The sequence below is a fragment of the Hipposideros armiger genome, unplaced genomic scaffold, assembly GCF_001890085.2.
Source record: "Hipposideros armiger isolate ML-2016 unplaced genomic scaffold, ASM189008v1 scaffold_136, whole genome shotgun sequence".
Lineage (NCBI taxonomy): Eukaryota > Metazoa > Chordata > Mammalia > Chiroptera > Hipposideridae > Hipposideros > Hipposideros armiger.
The window spans coordinates 1,294,908-1,305,307 of NW_017731486.1; the positions used below are offsets into that span (position 1 = coordinate 1,294,908).

General features: G+C 36.5%; 1 protein-coding gene across 1 annotated transcript in view; it reads right to left on the bottom strand.

Moving 5' to 3' along the window:
• The window catches only part of RALBP1 (ralA binding protein 1), a 63,073-nt gene that overhangs the window by 14,204 nt on the left and 38,469 nt on the right, over positions 1 to 10,400 (bottom strand). Inside the window, exons 4-7 of the mRNA XM_019649944.1 lie at positions 9,992 to 10,398; positions 6,663 to 7,012; positions 4,741 to 4,902; positions 3,658 to 3,789 (exon numbers count right to left, since the gene is read on the bottom strand). Coding sequence (XP_019505489.1) covers positions 3,658 to 3,789; positions 4,741 to 4,902; positions 6,663 to 7,012; positions 9,992 to 10,398 — 1,051 coding nt within the window. The remainder of the gene's footprint in view (positions 1 to 3,657; positions 3,790 to 4,740; positions 4,903 to 6,662; positions 7,013 to 9,991; positions 10,399 to 10,400) is intronic.

The window sequence follows — 10,400 nt, forward strand, 5'->3', positions numbered from 1 at the left end:
CCCAATTCCCCAGCGCTGTTCCCATCCCCCAATTCCCCAATAAAAATCTTAAAAAAAAAAAAAAGTGTATACTCTTTTGGGGACCCTCTGTATATATTCTAGTTCAAGTACTCTATCAAATATGTGTTTTTTTGGTTTTTTTCAGCTGAGCCATCCTGCTACCTATTGGCAGCTTAGCGGCACCTCAGCTCGGGCCAGGCATTGAACCGCTGTTGCTCAGAGCTCAAACCCTTGAGCGAGCTCTTAACCAACTGAGCCACTCGGCCGGCCCTCAAATATGTGCTTTTTACAAATATTTTGATACAGCTTCTGGCACGCATATTCATTTTTTTTAACAGTGTCTTTTGAAGAGCATGTTTTAAATTTTTGATGAAATGTAATTGATCAAATGTTCCTTTTAACAGCCCTACTTAAGAAACCACTGCCTAGGGTGGCCAGTTAGCTCAGTTGGTTAGAGCGCAGTGCTCATATCACCAAGGTTGTCGGTTCTATCCCCACATGGGCCACTGAGTTGTGCCCTCCACAACTAGAATGAAACAACTACTCAACTTGGAGCAGATGGGTCCTGGAAAAACACACTGTTCTCCCCCCTCCAAAAAAAAGAGAAAGAAACCACTGCCTAAGCCAAAGTCAGTAAGATCTTTTGTGTTTTCTCCTCGAAGTTTTCTTTAGGTTTTAGTGTATTCATTTTGAGTTAGTTATATGTTGTGTGGAGTGAAGGTTTTTTGCATGTAGATATCCAATTGTTCCAGCATCATTTGTCGAAAAGCTCTCCCCACTGAGTTGTCTTAGCATCTTTGTTGAAATTAATTGTCCTTATATGCGTGGGACTATTTCTGGATATTCTATTCTATGTCTACCCATGATTACTGTAGCTTTAGTCAATCTTAAAATCAAGTGTGAGTCCTCTAATGTTCTTTTTCAAAACTGTTCAGGCTATTCTAGGTCATATGTAGTTCCACATATATTGGGTTGTCGGAAAAGTCATGACATATTTTTTTCTGTTTTTTTTGTTGCAAAAATGCGTCATGACTTTTCCGACAATCAAATATTTTAAAAGAACTTGTTAATTTCTACAAAAATCACCAGTTTAGATTCTGATTGGAATTGAATCCACAGATCAATTTGAGAAAACCTAACATCTTCACAATATTGAGATATATCACTCCATTGCATTTAATTCTTTTTTTTTAGGTTCAATTGTTCATTTTTAATATACAGAAATACAACAGAGTTTTGTATATCTGATCTTATATCCTACAACCTTGCTAAATTCACTTATTAGTTTTATAGATTCCTTAGGATTCTACATATAGACAATCATATCATCTATGTATAGGCTTATTTCTGTCTAATCTATATGCCTTTTTTTCTTGCTTTATTGTACTGGCTAGAACAAATCTCCACTATAATGTTTAACAGAAATCCCTGCTTAGTACACCCAATCTTAGAAAATGCATTAGACTTTTACCATTAAGTACGTTAACGGCAGATTTTTTCACATGCAACCTTTATCAGGCTGAGGAAGTTGTATGATAAGAGCTTTATTTATTCATAAATAAGTGCTGAATTCTGCCAAATACTTTTCTGTATCGATGTTATCTTGTAGTTTTTCTTATTTTTAGTCTGTCAACATAATTATTTACTTCTATCTTTAAAAGTCATTTATTCCTCTAAGTGAAAATAACTTTACAGAACATTTTAAGTATTTTGTGAATAAGCAGGCATCAAGAAAACTGGTAAAGTAAAGGTAATCCATCTCTTTCTGTTATTGGCTCTGGTTTGCTATGTCATGATTCCTTCATTCAAGAGAGATGTAGAAGCAAGAGAAATGAAAGCCAAGCCTACATTAGCCCTATTCTAGGTCAGAGACCCTTCATTTAAAGATTGCTCTATGGTTAACAATTACAACCATGAGGTCTGATTGATAAGTCTAAAACCCAATTCTAGGCTGAATCACTGAAGGGAATGAATAATAATAACAATAATAAGCACAGGAAGCAAAATTTAAAAATGTGGTAAATAGGAGAAAAGAAGAAAGAAAGAAAAATACACAGAGGGTTTCTGTTAGTCTGCTAGTTCTGGAGTACATATATCAAAAAATCTTATGTCAGGCCGGCCGAGTGGCTCAGTTGGTTAAGAGCACACAAGCTCAGAGCAACAGGGTTATCGGTTTGATTCCCACATGGGCCAGTGAGCTCCACCCAAGCTGAGATGTCACTGAGCTGCCAATAGGCGGCAGGACGGCTCAGCTGGTGAGAGCATGTGCTCCTAACAACAAGGTTCCCAGTTCAACACCCAGAAGGGATGGTAGGCTACGCCCACCCACAACTAAGATTGAACACGGCACCTTGAGCAGAGCAGCCACGAGCTGCCGAAGGGCGGCTGGATGGTGACTGGACTTGGAGCTGAGCTAGCTGCACCCTCCACAATTCAGACTGAAGGAAATACAACTTAGCTGTCCCCCTTCCCAATTCCCCAACAAAAATCTTAAAAAAAAAAAAAAAAGAATCTTATGTTTCCTTTTGGACAAAGCTATCCTCTATATAAATCTCTAACCTCATAGCAACAAAAGCACATGGGTTGTCTTTGTCTTTTAGCACAACCAGAATGGTGACCCACCATCCATCATGCTCTCCCAGTCTGATAAATGCTAACTAATGTTCCTTGGAAGTGCTATTTGGATCCTGCCATTGAATCTGTATGTGGGCTATAAGAGGGTACAGAGATCTGGGCTCTTACCTTTGATGTGGCAGGGAAATTCACACTGGCAGAGCCAAGCAACATACACTAAACTAGAAGGGAAATCAAAAGTCTGACTCATGTAGCCCAAACTTATAAGGAGACACATGCCACTCTTCCTATTACTAAAGAAAATCCCTGAGGCCGGCCGAGTGGCTCAGTTGGTTAAGAGCGCGAGCTGTGAGCAACAGGGTCGCCGGTTCGATTCCCACATGGGCCAGTGAGCTGTGCCCAAGCTGAGCTGCTGCTGAGCTGCCAACAGGTGACAGGATAGCTCAGCTGGTGAGAGCACGGGCTCCTAACAAGGTTGCTGGTTTGACTCCAGCATGGGGTGGTGGGCTATGCCCACCCGCAACTAAGATTGAACATGGCACCTTGAGCTGAGCAGCCGCGAGCTGCCAAAAGGCGGCCAGATAGAGACTGACTTGGAGCTGAGCTAGCTGCGCCCTCCCTCCACAACTAAGATTGAAGGGCAACAACTTGGCTGTTCCCCTTCCCCAATTCCCCAATACAATCTTTAAAAAGAAAAAAAAGAAAAAAAAAATCCCTCATGATCTCAGAAACTCCACGTGTTTCCAAAACTCTGACTCAAATTCCTTAGTAGTCTCTGAAATGTATCACTCTCCAACTGCTTCTCATGCTTAGAAAGCTCTATTGATAGGTACAACAAAGCAGGAAATGACAAAACATTTTTTAGTAAAATAATTTGTTTAAATGAAACATTTGCCTGATACCAAGCTGAAGGATCAGAACTGGGAACATCTGAATGAATACATTTCCCATCAGGGACCTTCACTTAAAGAGACATTTATATGTTGCATTTTTTAAAGTAATAAAAGAGTATATAAAAGATTCTAGCGCATCCTTTTATATTTTATTATAAACATGATGTATCAAACTAATAAATCCACTCACTTGTCTTTTAGCTTCTCTCAGTTTCCTTTTAAGGGCTGTCAAAATTCTTTGTACTTCCCATAATCTTTCTTCTTTAGATAAATCCTTTACCCCGCCCTGCAGATCTCGATGTAAACAATTCAAAAGAAACTCCTAAAAAACAATGCAGCACCCTGAGTAGCAGTCCATGTTGTATCATCTTAATAGCACAAATTATTTATTCAAGGATATGACTGAAAAATCATTATTTGTTTTGCCTGGTCATTGGGTTCTCATTAATTTACATTAGTTCAATAGTAGTTAATTTACATCTCTTCCCCCAACACAGGATCAACTAATCAGAAATGGGAGCTCAGAGCAGATAAAAGGGAATAAAAGCAGGGAGTTGATAATGGGTATGCAAATAGAAGATGGAATAATCAAATGTATATTTCTTATTTAGTCCTGATTTTCTTATTCAGCTTGTGAAACACACACACACACACAACCAAATGACAGTTTCCTTCTATCATGCGGACATACGAGGAAAAAGTATAGTGGGAAAGCACAGGATCTGGGGTCAATCCTGGTTCTGCAGCTTAGTAACCATGTGACACAGAGTAAGTTATTTAAAATTTCAGTATTCTTATCTGTAAGATATGGCTAATAATAGCAATATCTTATGTTATTGGATAAGCTAACATTTTTGGACTGCCCTGGAACCATGCTGAGCATCTTTAACACATGATCGCATTTATTGTAATCTTCCCATCAAACCTATGGGAGGGCCCATTTTAAAATGGGAACACTGAGGCTTAAAGAAGTTAAGTGATTTTCCTAAAATCAGTCTGTTAATTAGAAGCAGAGCAAGAACTTAAAGCCAGGTCTTTTGATTTCAAAACCTGTGCTCCCTCCACCATCATATCCTGACTTAACTGGTATGTAAAAGTGCCAGATGAAAATTTCTGGCTTGAGTGAGCTGTGAAGAATTGCCTAACACAGCTACAGAAACACTTTACAAAGTACTCAGTGAACAGGAGTTCTTCATCATCATCATCAGTCTCCAAAAGGGTCAGAGCAAAGGTAGATTCATTAGGGCTAAAGCACAGGCTGAAGCTCACATACCTGTCTTCTGATTTCCTCCTTGATGCTCTCCTGGGTCTCTGGCAGTGTGGGTATAGTAGCCATGTTAGACCAGCGAAGAGGTTTTGTCACTTGCTTTAGTATCACATTTCCAAAGAGCTCTTGTACATGTGTGAAAAACACATATAGGACACGATTGCTAATCTAAGAAAAAAAAAATAAAAAGATTTGCAAGAAAACTATTAAAATTATTATTTTATTTCATTTCATTTGTGTCTATCGCATAGTACGTCCATTAATCAATCCTGGACACATGAAAGTTCTCCTCAGTAGTGACCAGACGTGCTTTGCTAATTAGCAGACAATTTAAAGAAGACAAGGGGGAAAAAAAGAGTCCAGTCATGAACTCAAGCACGCTAAGGCAGGGGTCGGCAAACTTTTGAGACCGAAGAGCCACCAGAGGTCAGCAAACTGCAGCTCGCGAGCCACATGCGGCTCTTTGGGTACATACATGTGGCTCTGAAGTAAAATTGAAAATGAAAATAAAATTATCATAGTTTCATTTATAAAATTTTTAAGGGATATTATTCACATAATGGTGAATATGTAAAAATATATTTATGGCCCTCGAATAATTTTTAAATTGTTGTGAGGGACAGGATTGGCGTCAGCAAACTTTTGAGACAGAACGTACCCAAAGAGCCGCATGTGGCTCGCAAGCGGCAGTTTGCCAACCCCTGATCTAAGGAATTAAAAAGAAAAGTATCCAGAAGCTGGTGACCATCAATTTGTTCTTAGCACTAAAAAATCTTGTTCTTTTTTTCAAGTTATTTTGAGACCTTTTAACACACACAACTGGACCTATTGAAAAATGTGAAGTAAGAGTACTTCAGAAATTGTAAAGCTAGGCCGAGAGTTTGAGTTCTCACTCCAGAAACAAATGCCTTCTGGGTGCATTTTCATAGCCAGTGTTTAAATACGATGTTCATATGCTAGATCAAGACATTAGGTTGGCTGAAAAGCTAATAAAAGAAATTACTTTCTACCTAAGACTTACTCTTATAACACACTTGAATCTTTTATGATATTATCACCCCTTTTATAGTAATATCAAGTAACAACATAATATTTACCAAATCCTGACTAATATGAATGATTATACTAAACCTGGGAAAGAAACATTTTGCTTCCAAAATATAATCAATGAGCAATGAAAGAATCTTTAGTAAAAGAAAATACACTGTTACACAATGTGTTAACAATGACTAATATTTAATAACATAGTACACTGGCCAAAAGGAAAGCTTAAAATAAAAAAATATAACCATCATCTCATTTTTTTGTCTTATGTGTTTGGCCTCAGTCAAGTATCAGTAACTCTAATTAAAGGAAAACACATGCTCTATGCCAGCACCAAGTGAGCAGCAATAAATTAAGGCAAGTATTTTTGTTATAGTGATGCCAATTAACACAATACCCAATTCCCTGAAATGGCTCCTTAGATTAAGACTCTATAAAATGTTTCTCTAGGATCCATATTTATGAATGAAATCCTCAGGTTAAATCCCTGACCAAATAAATATTAGGTCCCTTTGTGCCTGAGTCTGATATGTGTGTGTGATATAATTAAGCAATAAAGCTATCTGAAGAAATAATTGAAATCTTTAAAATTCTAATGATGAACTCTGTAACTGTAGCTACAATGGGCTCCTCCTCCAGTAATGACAGAGCACTGTCATTAAGAACTGGTTTATAAATCCACACCAAAGACTATACAATATTCATATTACATAGCTCAAGCCAAAGGGCAAATATGCTCATTATCCTACATGTTGACACTGTCCATATTGTGAAAGAAAAAGACCAATATTCAGGCTAAATCATTATCTATTTGCGCTGTATGCAACTCAGCAACGAAAATGTTCCCCCAACTCCCCAGGGCCAGCATCAGAGGGCACATGTACCTGAACGGTTGGGCTGAGCACTATAGAAATGTTCTGTATATTCATTTTTGTTTCCAGTTCCTTCGCAATAACATGGTCCATGTGCACGATCAGCCAGGAAATCAGAAGATAGTTACATTCTGGCAGTTCTTTCAGTAAGCGCTGAAATTCCTGCACTTTCTCACTCTCTGTGCTCCTCCCACAAGCCTCTTCAAAGCGAGGCATAAGCTCTTTGGTAAGCAGATTTTCCGGAAGGTCTCGCAAATATTGCTTCAGCAAACTGGCTACAGTATTAGGCTCATATTCTTCCAAATTTGGAGTCTCCTCTCTGTCATAGGCTGCTTTCAGCTCATCCACCTTTGATTTAATTCCTTAAAACATTCAAATTCAGAGAGAAAGAAAATATCGAGAAAAAAAAATCAAACAGCTTTCTTCATCACTGCACCCACCCCTGGGGGGAGATCTGAGAAAAGCTAATCTGACAATAACAAACCTCCAGTTACGAAGTATTTATCTGCATAAGGTTCACACAATTCCTCTGTAAACAAGACAATATAAAAAAGACTACATACACTTGGAGGATGAATTTAACCAGCAGCTAAAAGGTCATGGAAAAACTCAATATTCAGAACAAAAATCATAGCAACCACAAATATATTAAGCAAATACACCAACATACTCAGAAAAAAAATTGTTTTTAATTTAAAGGTAAGTAAAAATTCAGGCAAAAGCTACAATCTAAGCATAAGTTTTGCTCTACACAGACGGCCAACTGCTTTTTCTAACTACAACAGTCATAAGACTGACAACATAAAACTCAGTATATATAAACATGTTTCCAAAAAGTTGTGGGTACTTTATTTTATAAGTAAAAATTGTATCATAAATGCAAAAGGTGAGTTTGCTATTTAAACAAACTTCTTGAAAATTATTCTCCATTAAATAATCCCCATCTAATTTCTATTTTTAAAATTTGAATTCTTTACATGTTTTCTTAATCTAGAACAAAAAAAGAGTGAAATCTGTGTTTCTAAAATAAAATTGTTTTGCTTTTCTTACTGGACAAAAAGAAACACTGACACACAAAAACGAATGTTTTTCAAACATGTAACTTAAGTCTCTGGTCCAATCTGCGTTTAAGTGACATAATTCATTGACAGTGCACTCATAAGAGTAAAAAGAAGCTTTCTATTGTTTTCAATACTTAAAACTTTAGGCCAATTATTTGAAACAAGCCACAACTTAAAGACTGAGAGACCATAACAGTAAATGTGAATACTCAAGCGTCATCTAATCTGAACAGCATTTTAGAATCAATAGTGCTTATATCTGGGCTATGGCGTTATTTTATGTGAAAACCTTTTAATGGCATTACAATAAATCTGTAACTTATCCAGCATTGACAAATCAATAACTCCAAATATGAAAATAATAATATGAATCTTATTTTTGAATAATCTTATTTTGAGGCAGGAAAGTTAGAAAATAATTCCCATTTTCTTCTTATGACAGTATGAGTGAAACACAGTGAGTGCTAACTTTAGTTGAAATTCTTGGCAAAGACCTCCTCTCTCTCTCATATATATATTTTATACATATCTAATTTGTCCCCCAACAGTGCCTACACAGAAAATTACACAGGTGAACAATTAGAATATGTGTTTGGTTTGTCATTTACTTTGAAATTGTTATCAAAATGGACTCTTCGAATAAAGCATCCAAGGTAGAGAAAGAGCGTATGCACAATGATATATTAGTTTTAAACTGGAACTTATATATGAATAAGTGAGAACCAAAAATATGCAGCAGAAAATATTACTAGCATTCAAAATGAAAAGTCACAGCCATAAACTCTGCAGTCCATGGTGTGCTGAATGTAGCATACTGCCATAGCTTAAAATAAAATAAAAAACTGATCAAAGCAGGAGCTCAACCCCCAGGAATCAATGATCAGGGAAGGGAACAGCTCAATTTGAATGTTTTGACACACAGAAAAGCGGAGTTCTGCAACTTCAATGCTCCAAAAGAATATAAACATAAAAAATATAATATTGTATGTAAACTGTAGATGAAAATTTTTTTAATTAAAAAAAATAGGTCAAAGACAAAAAATTTTTTGAAAAAAGCTGTAGAAACTCTTCACAAACTTTTACCTAAAACAAAATTTCTTCATGCCTATCAAAATCATATGAAATAGTTTGTTAGTACTGTCTAAATCTTTAAAAATCAATTCATTATAAATTATGCTTAAAAGTAAAATTTTCAAATTCATTTAATTATGTTTACTTTTATGTTACTAAGGAGTTATAAACTCAAATTCAATTTCTAATTTACTTTCTATAAAATAGTAAGTAGCATTTTAGCCAAAATACTCTTAAATGATAATGTTATCTATGAGGTTATTTACAGGTTTCCCCAATTATCAAAAATGCCTGCCCTTTCTCAACAAAACTTAAATATCAAATCTACCTTCTAGAAATGTGTACGAATCAATTAAATGAAAACAACTAAGTCTTTCTTTATATATTCTAAAAGTGTATGACTACCTCATCATGAAAATATGTGTGACCGAAATGAATTGTATAAAATAAATCTCTAGTACCAAGAAACTGAATTATGGAAACGTAATGACTTGGAACACATGTTGCCACAGGTCAGGGCTTCCATTCTATACCAACACAAAAGTCATGCTGCTTTGTAAGAAATAAAATCTTTTTAATTCAAATAGCATAGTTTGCTTGATTTCAGATGCCCAATATGAATTACATTCTTGCCAAGTATGAAATTTAAATTTTTATATATATGGAAGAAAAATGGAAAATCAATTTCACTAATACATGTTAATAGCTGCACACGGCTGACAGGAGCATTCATGTTTGGGGCCTAAACAGTCAGCAAATAACATTTCATGTCCCTTAGCTAACTCAGAAAATACATTATACGATTGTGTCAAAAAATGTATCTCTTGGCCAGGAAGCATTCTTAATCCAGATTTCCTGCCACTTCCTGCTGAACTCCCTCACAACACTGAGCCCTGGCTCAGAGAGGGAAAAGGTGAGAAGGATAAAGCAGTCTGAATGCACGCAAGTTAAGAGGCACTACCGTACACTTCACTTCTTCTCACTCCAGGCTGCAGCAAGCTGTGATCAGCTCATGTGTAAAATGAAAAGGGACACTGTAAAAAAAATCAAACTGCCCCCCCCCCTCAGATTTTTGCTCAACTGGAAGAATCAAGGAAATGACTAAGGCACCCATGTCACAATTTTCCTCACAAGTTAATATTTTTCCTTCCTTTGAAAAATGGTAATGAATTTAATTTTTAAAAACCACCAAAAGCATGTCCCCAATACCTGAAACTCTGTAGATGCCTTCACACCTCATGCCATACTTCTCTACATAATCTACACATTCACGGAAAACTGCCGGCAGTCGAATGCCATCATACATCATGGTCCTCTCTGCTGCATCAGCCAAAGGAATTCCAAAAATGGGTTTGAGATTCGGAACATCAATCTGAGGCATCTCTGGCTCCTGAATTGGCTTCTTCTTTTTCTTCTTTTCCTTCCACTGTTTAACAACATCAGCTGCTGTCAAATCTTTTGACTTTTTCTCTTTATGTTTTTCTTCTTTGTGCTTTTCTTCTTTATGTTTTTCTTCTTTAGGTTTCTCTTTTATTTTAAAATCCTTCTCTTTCTTTTTAGAAAAGCTGGGCTTCTTAAAAACATGTATTCCCTTGGATCTTTTCATTTTGGAAGGACT